The 14,008-nt window shown below is 41.7% G+C and overlaps 1 protein-coding gene across 6 annotated transcripts in view; it reads right to left on the reverse strand.

The window, feature by feature from the left end:
* ITGBL1 (integrin subunit beta like 1) overlaps window positions 1-13,335 on the reverse strand; it is a 245,934-nt gene extending 232,599 nt beyond the window's left edge. For 2 of the 6 annotated variants that reach the window (XM_045869667.2, XM_045869665.3), the window contains exons 1-2: window positions 13,019-13,327; window positions 11,956-12,173 (exon numbers count right to left, since the gene is read on the reverse strand). In XM_045869667.2, the coding sequence (XP_045725623.1) occupies window positions 11,956-12,173; window positions 13,019-13,116 (316 nt within the window). In that variant the 5' untranslated portion in view covers window positions 13,117-13,327. Of the gene's footprint in view, window positions 1-11,955; window positions 12,174-13,018 lie in introns of all 6 variants that reach the window. The other 4 variants (XM_064585919.1, XM_054506403.2, XM_045869670.3 and 1 more) reach the window with 4 other exon arrangements.
* Between the last annotated feature and the right edge of the window lie 673 nt (window positions 13,336-14,008).

Here is a 14,008-nt window from a genome sequence, read left to right on the forward strand (position 1 = left end):
GAGCAGTGTGCATCTGCATTTCCAGCCTATGCAAACCTGCTCACTTAGCTTTCCCAAAGGAAAGATTACTAACTTCAATAGAGACTATATTATTAACAGATCAGTGCTTTGCCATTCCTAAGTCTTAAAATTCTACATCTAGTGTATTAGTAGGTATTAGTAGGGATGAAATATAGAAGTAGAATTTCAAGAATCCTAGGCAGATTGATGAGTGACATACCCACCTCCGAAGAGTAAAGTACACCCTTGTGATGATCCAGTCAGAACTGTTCACTTTTCTAGAGACATTTGGCTTCCTTCACCGTGCATTTCTGCTAATTCCCATTGGTTTGTTCTCAAAAATGTTATACATGTATTAAAAATTGCATGTTATTTGAAAGTCTGGATTTCATATTACGAATAATTTTAGAAGAGCAAAAGATAATCTCAAACGTGATTTATTCTTTTTTTTAAAAGATTGACTTATTTATTTGAGAGAGAGTGAGCACAGGGCAGGGGGGAGGGGCAAAGGGAGAGGGACAATCTCAAGCAGATTCCCCACCAAGCGCAGAGCCCCACGTGGGGCTCGATCCCACAACCCCAAGATCATGACTCGAGCCAAAATCAAGAGTCAGACACTCAATGGACTGAGACACCCAGGTGTCCCAAAATGTGATTTACTCTTAATAGCCAAAATAACACTAGTAAATGTTCATGAAAGTAACAAATATATATTCAACTCTCCTATCTACATTTTCTTTCACTTTTATAGACCAGGAAAATCAAAGGTTATAGAAAAGTTTCTCCCCTTGCTGACTCTGGAGAACGCTTATTTTGATAAGAGTTGGTGCTAAATGGAATCACTCTAAGAACATCAATTACAGCTGAGAGAAATGCTTTGTTGGTATGACAGTCCCAGTGCTTTCTGCTACCCGGACTTCTTTTGATATTAAATGAATAAAGTGTTCTTCTGCCCAGTATTGGAGCTTTTAGGTGCATTACCTCTGGCATAATGCAGAAATGAGAATGAAAATATGCTCTTCTAAGAAAAAAATCAACAGAAGATGTATTTTTAAATATAAAAATGAGGTCCTTCAAAATTATGTTATTTCAGGACTCCAAGTTCATGAAAATATTTTCCCTAAATATGTGGTTTCAGGACAACTTTAATATGCTTAAGGAGAAGCCTCCTACTGATTTGGGGGGCAAATTTTTCTCAGGGTTCCTTAATACGATAGCTGGAGAATAACAATTTTGACTACCTCTTAAAAGTTATATGAGAATTAAATGAATTCATATGTACAAAGATATTTTCCAGCAAAGCATACTCAAATAGAAATAGATATTTTCCCATTATTCTTGTTTATTACTAAAACAGCATTAATTTTAAAGCTCAAATCCATCCAAGCAGGCAATTGAAGTCTATCCAGGACACGGCTAGAATCAAATATTTTCCCTTCTTAAAACAAATGAATTATTTCATGTCAAGATGACTCTTGGAGCTTATATAACTAATGATGTTGACCAAGAAAGCAAAAAGAAAAAAGAAAAAAAAATCTGTAACTTGTCTTTCATATTTTGGAGAGGAAAAGGCTTACGTGGCCAAGTCATTTTGTTTAGAAAAATAACTAGTTTTGTCTAACTATTTTGCACAGCAGAGAATGATAGCTTTGAAAGAGCAGTAATGGCCAATAAGGAAATACATTTACCATGTTTTGATTTTCTGATTTGGGCTCCTTACTCTCTCCCATTGACTAAATCATGATTTACAGTTAAGTCCTTACCTAAGAGAAGTTTCAAAGCAATATCAAAACTCATTGACCTCTTTTAAAAAAAAAATGTTTTTTGGCCTGCCTTTCCCCAGGAAGTATCCAGATAAAACAGTAAAACTAGAGTGGTAACTATTCACTTGGAATAATGTGATGCTTGAACTAGTGACTATATACAATTAGGATGATAGGCTCTTAGCAGAGAAACTTGTCTTACAGCGTAAGTTAGGACTGAGGTGACACAAGATCAAGCCAGTGAGCATCCTTATAAAGATCTTGTTTTTCTTTTCCCTTTATAAAGCCATCATTCTTCTACCCAGCCTTAAGTAAGACGATTTAGAATAGACAGAAGAATGAGTTCTATTACAAAATATAGTTTCTTATTTGCCAGGAAATGTGATCCTTGAAAAGACAAAGCACTCTTTTCCAAAGAAAATGAGATTTGCAACCTCCTTGTAGGTCTCTATCTTTATCAATTTAAGAGTTAATGGAAAACAGTTTGAGAATTTACCCATGCGGGGGTAAACCCCCAGGTATTCTCAGTCTCTGCTGTACCGTATTTCTCCTCTACAGATGTGACTCTTGACCTTGACTCCCACACCAGGCTTGGGATCTAAATTTCCCTAAGGACAAAGGTTTCAGATCTCCCAGTTCTACCTGATTTGAAGTTTCCCTTTGCCAAGATTAGCAATGTATGAAGACACTTTTATTAACAGTTCTGTTGGCTGACGACTCCCTCACGTGTACCTGGGGACCCAGCTCACTCTTCTTAGTGGAAATGTCTGTGTGTCCACACAAGAACAAGGGAGATACAGAGCTGTGTGCACATACAGGTGTACAAAGGTCTGTGCACAATTTTAAATTGGAGTTTGAAAATACTGCTTAAAGCCCTCCTATATCAAAAAATAAAACAACAATAACAAAAACTGGAAGCAATCAGGATGTTCACTAATGGGCAAATCATTTAATAAAGCAATATATCCCTACTACAGGACATCATATACCTATTAAAATTCTTAATCGTATATATTATTAAGCTAGAATGAGAGCTGTGATAAATTCTTAAGGGGACAAAAAGCAAAAGAGGGAAAGAAACAGACCTGGGAGAGTGTGCGTTCACATGTTTACAACACACGCGTGTACATAACCACGGGAAAACAGGCAAGTATACACCCTACGCTTACATTGATTACCTCCAGAGGTTATGCTGAAGACCAGACTAAGGAGGATTCACAGCACACACATACTTAACTCACCTGAACTCAATTATATGTGCTTAGGCATTGAAGGTAAATACTTGGCAATAAAGGAAGGTGGAATAATGATTTAAATAGTGTAGAGATTCTGTCCTTCCATTCAATGAGTGGAAGCCCCAGGTGGGGCTTGTGAAAGAAGAGGGACTATGAAAGAGATGGGACTTCCATGGGCTGATGTTCTTGCTGTGCATCTCCTAGTGAGCTGAGGGCCCCCAAAAGAATGATCCAGCTACGACTCCTCTCAGATCCAGCCAAAAACCAAAAATGGAGTAAACACGGAAACAGCCATTGAATAAACACTCATTTACTAGTATTTACCATGCTAGATTGAGGGATGGAGTAATTAACTTGAACACACAGCCTTCCTCGGAGATTTGTCAGGATAACGTTTAAACTTCAAATGTCTGATTTGGGGCTGATGTAGAATCTCTTCCCTGCATAAAATGCAACCTCACTGTGCTTTTATCTATGCGTTTACGTATTGTTTGAGTTTTTGTAGTGGACATGTGTGATGGTTTAATAAATTTTAAATACAGATAAATAAATGGATAATTTAAAAAATATTTAAATACATAAACCATGTGTGTTCTCTCTGGTAATTGAATTTCTGGTAACCAGATTTTGAAAAAATTACATCTTCTCATAGAAATAATGCCCCCATAAAAACAGCCAGGCAAAAAAGCATTATATGCTGAATATATAAACAGGTACAGGGACTACACATCCATTACTGGTAAATACACTTAAAGCAAAGACATAGTCTCTTTTGCCTTAGCATAATTCCCTTAGAGATTCTAGGTTAATAATGGTAATAACAACTCCCATTGAGAGTAACAGTTACATCAGCTCTTTTATTAGACGCATCATGTGTATTTTCTCACTTAAATTTTTCAGTAACTCTCCTCAGGGTGTTCATTATATCCCATTTTAGAGATGAACAAACTGAGTCTTACGGGATTTACCAAAACTGCTGGAGTCCACATAGCAGGTAAAGCAGCATGGAACCCAGCCCTACTGGTGTCATGAGCTCAAGCTCTCAACCCCTATACAAATGCTACTCTTGCCCAATTTTTTTTTTTTTAAGATTTTATTTATTTATTTGAGAGAGAGAGAGCATGAAAGGGGGGAGGGTCGGAGGGAGAAGCAGACTCCCTGCCGAGCAGGGAGCCCGATGTGGGACTCGATCCAGGGACTCCAGGATCATGACCTGAGCCGAAGGCAGTCGCTTAACCAACTGAGCCACCCAGGCGCCCTACTCTTGCCCAATTTTAATAGACTTGAACTTTTTTTAATAAAACCGTTGTTTCAGATAGGGTTACATTTAGCTGCCAGAAAACCCCCAAATAACAGGGGCTGAAGCAAAAGTTTATTATTTTTATGTGCAAAAGCAGTCCAGAAGCAGGCAGTCCAGGACTGGGGTGGCAGCTCCATGGCCTCTCCAAAAGCCAGGATTCCTGCCATCCTCATAGGTGGCCACCATGTTCTTCTCTGGATCCACAGGGGCTGCTGGAACTAGGTACATTCTAGGCAGGAAGAAGGGCAGATGGGCAAAACAAATACCGTCCTGCGAGTCAGCTCCCTTTCAGTTTGCCTACACCTCCGCTTACAACTCTTGACCCAGAATTTCATCCATGTCCACACGTGGCTCTAAGAAGGAGGAGTGGTTGAAAAAATTGGGAGATTTAAGAACCAGAATGATTACTATTCAATCTTAAGTTGTTTACATATCTGTGATTAAATTACCCCATCTCCAGTGTCTCCAGAACATTCAGTAATGTTTACTGAATACTCAACAACTCTGCGAAGGTGAGTTATTTTGACTTTGTTATGCATTGTGTTGCTTTTCCCATTTTTGTAAGTTGAAGAAGTGGGTTCTGGGATCAACCCACTTGAGATCAATGCTTTGGAGGAGATGAAGGAACAGCCCAGTGGAGGTAAGAATCAGCAGCAGCAAAGCACTGAGTGTAAACTCTGCAAATGTGCAGAAATCTTAGGGTTTCCAGTAAAGAAAATGACTAAAAATTCCAGATTCAAATACTATTCACACACTATTTAGGGCATAGCTCTAGAACCATAAATCAGAGTGAAGATTTCAGGGACAAGAACACAAAAGTCAAGTTCCTAAGACAAAGACAGAAACTAGGGTCAAAATCTTAGACATCCAGCAAGCTGGAACATGACCCACTATGGAGCAGGCATGTTGTCTGAAGGGAGATAGTTCCAAAATTTCACTGATCATCAAAGGAGGAAAGATGAACATAGGCTTAAGCCCAGAGGAAGATATAATGTGGAAAGAAAATAATTTCTTTGGTAGTTAATATCTTAGGACCTAGGGTAGAAGAGGGGCCTCTGACATAAGTAAGCATATAACTCCAGTGACTAATCACTCATGTGTTTTAGCATAATTATTATCCCCGTTGATAATATTATTAGCCCATTTCATAAATAAGGAAACAGGAATGGCAAACATTTGAGTAACTTGCCCAGAGCTCCAGAGTTGGCAAGTGATAATGTCAGGCACTGAACGTAGGCAACTGCTGGGCTATCAGTCACTCTTCATAATCTGGACCAGAAGATTGAAGTTCCTTATCAGCACTGGTGTGGGAAAGACTGGGGGCAGGGAAATTAGAACATGAAGATGAACTGTGGAAAGAAGAAAAAGACTCAGTACTTGCATCCTAGATGAAGTGTAAGAACAGCCAGGTACTAAGGGGGGTTGGAACCGCTCTCTCTTGCCATTCATACACTGTAGCATTCTTCTTGCACTTCCCAGAAGGATGAGTATGGTAGGAAGACTAAGGGCCCCCAGAGATATCTATCCTTGTTCCTGGAACCTGTAAATAGTTTACATGGCAAAAGGGACCTTGCCAATGTGATTAAGATTACAGATCTTAAAATGGAAAGATTATTCTGGATTGTCTGGTTGGATCCAATCTTTTTATTTTATTTTATTTTATTATGTTATGTTAATCACCATACATTACAACATTAGTTTTTGATGTAGTGTTCCATGATTCACTGTTTGCGTATAACACCCAGTGCTCCATTCAATACATGCCCTCTTTAATACCCATCATCAGGTGAGCCCAGCCCCCACCCCTTCCCGTCTAGAACCCTGTTTGTTTCTCAGAGTCCATAGTCTCTCATGGTCCATCTCCCCCTCCGATTTCCGCCCCCTTCATTTTTCCCTTCCTACTATCTTCTTTTTTTTTTTTTTTTTTAAACATATAATGTATTATTTGTTTCAGAGGTACAGGTCTGTGATTCATCAGTCTTACACAATTCACAGCATTCACCATAGCAAATACCCTCCCCAATGTCTATCACCCAGCCACACCATCCCTCCCACCCCCCCACCACTCCAGCAACTCTCAGTTTGTTTCCTGAGATTAAGAATTCCTCATATCAGTGAGATCATATGATACATGTCTTTCTCTGATTGACTTATTTCGCTTAGCATAATACCCTCTAGTTCCATCCACATCGTTGCAAATGGCAAGATTTTGGGGGTTTTTTGATGGCTGCATAATATTCCATTGTGTATATATATACCACATCTTCCTTATGGTTGGACCCAATCTAATTACATGACTACTTCAAAGGTCAGATTTCCCAACCTATGTCTGAGGCCCAGAAAGCTGAGCAGCTTTTTGGGGTTATGATACTAAGAGACATGGGATGTTATCATGTCTCAAAATATATGGAAACCTTCCAAGAACCCTATGAAAGAGGTTTTTACTTTGCAAATTTAAAAATTTGTAATAAGTAAGTTTGCTCTCAGATGTTCCCTTCTCTTTCTGGGGAAATTCTACTTGAAAAATAACCACTGAACCTCTCACATTGACACTATTTGATCTAAACACCCTAATGTTATAAATACGCTCTTCTAGATTATCAAGGTGTGAGGATGACCAAGTCCAAGGACAAGGTATCTCAATCTCTACAGTAGAACGGCAGAGTATTGGGTCCGAATAAAGCAGTACAGTTGAGAGAAAATGAAGATGAAAATCTTTAATTTTTATGTGTCACTTGAGGTAAGAGAGGGTGCATTTATCCAAAATGGATAAGCTTAAGAGTGTAGAACTCACAAAAAAAAGAGGCCCGCATGAAGGGAGTGAGCTAGTGGTAGGGAACTCCTGAGTATGGTCTCCAAAACTATGGACATGTTAAGACCATGATGAAAACACATGAATGGAAGCAATGTGGAAACTGCAGTGAGTCTGTTCAACACAATCGTTTACTGGACGGGGTGTTAAAGAACAGACAGTGCTCTTACGTGTGTGGTGCCCCACACAGGGATGCAGAGGGGATATAAAGAAGAAGCAAGAATGGGAAGTACCAAGGGGAGCTGGACAGAGTTAAAGGAGGGGGCAAGTAAGTTAGAATATGGTTTGAAGGAAGGCAGAGAAGGTGCAAAATGGAAAATAACTAAGAAAGGAAAAACCGAAGAGTGATTCCGCAAAATAGGCTTGGAGGGAATTACTCAACTATTCAAGAAAAACACAACTGTGAGGAAAACCAGATCAGTCCTAAGACAGACTATAAAGAGCCAGAAAGTCCAGTTCTCATGAATAATCACATGCAATTCTCATACTATTTATTTAGCAGTGTAAAAGTCAAAAATATCTGCAAGAAAAAAATTGTTAATATTTATATATTAGGGGTGTTTCCATGTATTTTAATTATTTGTATATTGTGTATGTTTATGTACATAAATCAATGTTTATAAGGATGTTTTATACATAGTCTGAATAAATGTATAAATGCATAATTACATGGATATTAAATGTATTTATACATAAACATAAAAATTATTCTGAATAATACAATGCAGGACACAAGGTTCTTTATATCCATAAAGATGTTACAAAAAAAAAGAATCTAAGTTTCAGAGAAATCAGATGACTGGCTCAAGGTTAAGGATATAAGCAATTGAACCCAAGTTAACAGTTCAGACGTGATCCATCTAGTCCTGGATCCACTGCCAGTCAAGTCCAGACTCATTCTGCTACTGATAATTCTTCATTTTATAGCAATTTCAGATTAAAAATAAGCATTTTTCTTTCCTTAGTAAAGAGTCTTAGCCACTGATTAGGAGTTATCTGGTTCTTTCTCCTGACTCTTACTCTATCAGTTCTCTCATATGCCCAGTCACTGATTGACCATCTTACTCATCCTTGGGTCCTAAAGCATGTTGATTGTATCTTCAACAGTCTTTAAAATTCATCATTGTTCTATCTTACTCTCTCCCATGGGCTAGAATTGAAATAGTCTCTAAACTGAGCTCATCCCCATCAAGTGTCTACCCTAACCTCCCCTGCCCTCAAGCACCCTACCCTGTCACTTTTCATGAGTCAGAGTACTAATCAAAGCTCCCATGTTCAAACCACTCCATGGCTCTGATAAGCACAAACTTCACATTCAAGTTCAGAGCTCTCAACAATGTGTGCAACTGTAACTCAAAATATCTACAACTACTTTCCCCACAGCCCTAAGATCCAGCCAGGCCAAACCTAGAATACTTCACTGGTCCCCAAACACACTCACCACATGCCTTTCTGCCTCTAAACCACTGCTTGGATTTTTCTTCCCTCAGAATTCCAACAGTCCACGTTTTGGACTAAAAACCTCCCTATGCATAAAGATTTATGTCAAAGGCTACCTCTTTCTCAAGAACTTTAGCCACAATATTTAATTCCTGCCTCAGTAAAACTCTCATAGAAATTTGTAGAAATGATATTCTGCATTGCATTATAGGTATTTGGTATTTTCATCTCCCTACTCAATGGGAAGTTGTCATATTGTCTTCATCTTTATACCCCTTCAACAGCAGAGAGTCTAGTAAGTATAGAGCACCTCATAAGTATTTGCTAAGTTTAATTCAATTAGCTCTTCCTAGTCACTAAAACGGAAACTCTTTTAAGTGATATATTTCAAAAGTGATTAGAAAAGATCTTAAACGAACACAATATTTTATTTAAGTATAATCATACCTGTTAAGGGGGTTATTCAGGGATGCCTTGCAATATTAGCTGAAAGTTTGTTCTTCTGTAACCAAACACTGTACTCTTCTCAAAGAAATATTCCACCCAAATTAGTTTACTTCTCATTTGACCACCCCATACACAGGAATAATCTCTGGGCCAGACCTTTACACTATAAAAGTCCAAGGAAGATTCATGTGCCATGAACAAGTAGACACTGGATTATACATTAGTTATACATTAATATAAATGTAATCACTTTCAACCAGGCTCAAACTAAAACAAGTATCTTTCTTATGATTCACAGTATAAGAATCCCAATGGATTCTTATCCCAACTTTAAAAGGGCATGGTGTAGCTAATAGAGCTGCTCTGAGGCTGGGCCAAAATAGCTATCCTTGCTTGACCTTTTTAGCTTTGGATCAATAACAGGCCCAGGCTACATTAAGAAAATTGCTCTCACTGCATCAAATGTCCAACAAATACAAAGCTAGGCTATCTATCTAGCTATCTATCTATCTATCCATCCATCCATCCACCCATCCACCCATCCATCCTAGCTCACCTTTGTGCATCTATAATAATGTTATATGCCTATACGCATATTTATATGTATTGAGCACTTTGTGAAAAACACTATTCTAAGAGTTTTACATGCGCCAGAGCTCACAACAATCCTGTAAGGTAGGTATTGTTGTTATTCCCATTTTATAGATGAAGACATCGAGGCTCAGAAAGTTTCAGTAATCACCCACGTTCACACAGCTGTTACGTGGTGGGGCTGGGATTTGACTCCCAGAAATCCTCCCCCAGAGCCCAGAGTATTAACCATTCTATGATACACTATCAGAGCAGGGTTTTATTTTCCTCGAAGGGGTATGGAGGTCCCTGAAAGCTACTCTATTTCTAGAACACCCCACAGAGGTAAAGGCCCAGGTGCACATAAAAACATAGAAGACAACCTGCTATGCTTCTGTCTTACTAGCTACAACACAGGAACTTTTTCTTGAAGGCAGACTTGAGAAGCTACATTTGAAGCGCAGAACAAGTAGGCGAGTTGCTGAGGCAGCCCCATGACCGTGCTGTGTGGAAAGATCGCACTGGCCTGGCAAATGATCTCAGAGCATTTGCAGGGGCAGATCCCGCACCAGGCCCGGTGGAGCAGGCCTCGGTGGGCATCAGTCACAAAGAGGAGAATGGAAAACGAACACAGTTACTTCATTCAGCCTTGAAATAAAGAGAAGCATCTTACCTTCCACGGGAATGTGTACATATGCAAACAAAACCATGCATGATTCAGTCCTGCATTTGCATCAGGGAGGAAAGAATGCAATGACTAATATGTTAAGGGTAAACAACAAATCACTTTCCATGGGGGACCAACAAGAGCACTATAGGCCATAGCATTCCCTCTGCAGAATTCCAACAGCAGAGAGTCTAGTAAATATAGAGCACCTCATAAGTATTTGCTAAGTTTAATTCAATTAGCTCTTCCTAGTCACTAAAATGGAAACTCTTTTAAGTGATATATTTCAAAAGTGATTAGATGAAAGAACAACTCAAAAATGCCCTGAAAAAATGTGTTCGGAACTCATGATATTGAAGAGACCCTGCCGGAGGGAGTATAAGCCAAGAGAAGCCAGGTTAACAGTCAGATTTGGAATGAAATATTAGACAATACTTAGCTTTCATTCCAAAGGGCTGCCCTTAATAATACTGCAGCCTGTGGGACGGACACCATTAAAATAACGAGCTGTGGTGTTCAGTATTTTTAAAGGGTTGAGCTCCCCCTGCTCGGCTGGGAGTCTGCTTCTCCCTCTCCCTCCCCCCCTGCTTGTGTTCCCTCTTTCGCTGTGTCTCTCTCTGTCAAATAAATTTAAAAAAAATTTTTTTAAAGGGTTGAGCCCCAGCCTTTAGAGGGTAAACCAGCCACAGAGAAGCACCTGTGCCCCTCCAAATTACTGACATGATTACTTTCCACTGCCAAGCGGTGTGCATATTAAATACTCTCACTATGCATTTCTGGGCCCAGGGGCCCAGGAAAAACCATTCTGCTATAAACTCATTCTTCACCTCTGTTAGTGTTGGACTCTTATTCTTAACGACATCCTGGGTAAAACAAGTTGTGCATTTTCTTTTCCCCCTACAAATTTGCCAAACCCTGGTTGGAATGCATCGTGTTGTCCTTTTACTAACGGAGCGCCTGCATCATTCCCAGTGACCCAACCGAGGGTCTGGCCCTAGGAAATGGCATGTCCCTGTGAAACTGCTATAGGCGAGGGGTGTTCTCTACCAAGAAGTATCTTGACCCATTCCAATATCACAACCTCAATCACTCCTTAAAAATGTACAAGAGAAATGAATTTATTTTTACTGCACCCTTACAAAATACCAAGTTTCACTGCAGCTGAAAAATTCAAGCAGCTAAACCAATACAACAGCAATCGCTTCTAAGTCAGTATGGATCTGCTTACTTTTTTCCTTGTTATCGTTCTCTGATACACACTATCAGTGAACTATACCCTAAGAATAAGAAGGCAAATCAAAGACACAACCTGCTCCCCCCGCCCCCGGAATTTGGGGAAATAATAGTCTCCTGCTTTTCCTTGGTAAAAAGAAAATCCAGGCTTATGTTCTGCAAATGCGACTAACATTCGTGATTGGGGTAGAGGAGCCCACCAGACTGACTTCCCTTGTGGGGAAGTTGGGGGCTTAGTCTGTAATAAGGAGAGTTATCGTTAAGTGAGTGAATCTTCACCAGTATTATTTCCACTTCAGTTCGGACCCTAGGGCGGAGGAAAGTATGGCAGCACGTGAGCCCCGAGTGGCGGGGCGTCGGGAAGCCCTGCGCGAAGGCAGTCACTTCCCCGAGCTCCGTCTGAGGGTCTCCCCGGCAAGTGGCAGAAACCCCCGCCGCCAGGGCGCCCCGGAAGCCCGGACGCCCGCAGTGCGCCCGCTGCCCCTTACCTGCGCAGGTGCTCCCGTCGTAGGTCTCGCACACCCACTCGCGGCACTCACACAGGGGCCCAAAGTACACGCCGGGCTCGTTCACGTGACAAATGCAGACCCCGCAGTCGCACCGGCCGCGGCCGTGGCACAGAGCGCCCCCTGGGGGCTGCCCGGGCGCCCGGCACCGGCGCTCCGACTCGGCCCGGGACAGCCTGCACGCGGCACCAGTCGCACTCCTGCAAGGGCGACAGACCACAGCAGGGCCACGGTCAAGAGCAGACACTGCCCCATTTACTCGGAGCCGCCGTTTCCCCCCAGTGCACCCCCGTGCGGCGACGTCCGACTTCACAGGAAGGAAGTTTGAGGTTCCACGTTCCTCTGGGGGCCACCCATGGGCCACCACGAGCGAAATGACCATGACCCAAAATGTCTGAGGGGTGACCTGCACACCTAGGAATAGGACTGCCTTCCAAGTGGACAGAGGTGATCCAGCCCTGCCTCTTGGTGGCTTGCCACTGAGTCTTATATGCACATTCAGATTAAATGCAAATGAATGCAAAGTATGACATTTGGCTGACTTTTCAGTACTCTAAAAAGTCCCATTGCTAGCTGATGGCCAGGGGCAGCCGTTTTATGAAAATTTGCATTGAGCAGTGCTTAGAAACGGTACTTTTAAAAAGTTTAGCTATCATTATGTGTCCCACAGTCTCTTTCGAAATGCAATACAATAATGTAATACAGACCCTGTGAAATATTCTGCCTTATAGGGCACGAGCACACCCCAGGTACACAAAGGATTACCTTAGGCTCATGGCAGAAGTTTCTCCTGGTAGTTACTAAAATAGGAAGAAGTTAAATATTTATATTTATTCACGGTATTTTCCCGAAGGAAAAGTAAAAGGACAGACAAGACGCAACAGACGGTGCAGATAGACGGAAAGGAATAGGAACAGGTTGAAAACAGTTTATCCCGGGTCCAACTTTCTAACTGCGCTTGGCTTAGGGCAGCCATCCTGCAGACCTGAGCCCTGCCACGCAAAGCAGGGCAGGTTCCTCTCAAAGAATAACAAACCAGGCTTACCTCAGAGATGGCGAGAAGCTCTGGGGGACAGCTGAGAGCCCCGCGAAGAGAAGGGAGGACGCCAGCAGCAAGAAGTTCCTGAAGGCGGCGGGACGCATGCTGAGCTCCGGGGCTGTGCCGAAGAGCTGCGCTCCTGCTGGGTGGGGCTCCCGATGGGGGCGTGGGGGGGCCGGGGGGCGCGGCAGGGAGAGGTGCCACCCGCAGGCCGCCTGCAGACGGACACACAGACACCAGGGCGTGCAGGTCGGGCCTCTCTACCAGGAGCCGCAAGTGTCTGATGAGCTGCCTGCGAGGATTTGGGCAGCGGCACCGCTCTGGGCGGGGTGCTGGTACCAAACCCCTCAAGTGCAGAGTCTAGGCAGGGAAGTAATTAGAAACAGTTGTACAAGCAGATGGTTTATTTTGACATTAAAAAAAAAAAAAAAAGGTCCTGCTCGCAGATTTATGAAAATCGTCTCTTTCTTCAAGTGTAGGCCCCAGAAATATTTGACAAGGGAATATTTGGGCTGGATGATATTAAAGAGACAGATAAAGTAGTCCCCTAGATGTGAAGGGGAAGGGGGCGGCTGGTGACAATGTGGGTGTGAGCACTTGGGTGGGGAATTACTTTCACCAGAGGCTTTGTAAGAAGGTGTACTGCTTGGGGTATGAGTGGTTGGGGGGGCAAGCACAATGGACCAATACAACTTTCTCCTGTACTTTTTATTCTCTCTTTCAAATGATGGATCTTGAACTTCTTAAGCCTTTAAAAAGTATGTCATGCTCCTGGCTGTTTGGGCCAGGAGTTTATCACACCACATTTTTTTCTTCTTGTCTTGGACGGTTCAAACTGTAGTTGTCCCAGATTCACCCCATTCTCCCCCATGAACAGAGTATGAAGAAACAAAATAAAATGTCTGATTAAGGTGCTGACTGCACTGAAAAATCATCAGTGTCACTGATTAAGCACCTACTCTGTGCCAGGCACTTAGTGTATTTTATCTCTAATTT

Source organism: Mirounga angustirostris, unplaced genomic scaffold (genome assembly GCF_029215605.1).
Source record: "Mirounga angustirostris isolate CCGP_5_RB_7025 unplaced genomic scaffold, mMirAng1.0.hap1 SCAF_3, whole genome shotgun sequence".
Classification (NCBI taxonomy): Eukaryota; Metazoa; Chordata; class Mammalia; order Carnivora; family Phocidae; genus Mirounga; species Mirounga angustirostris.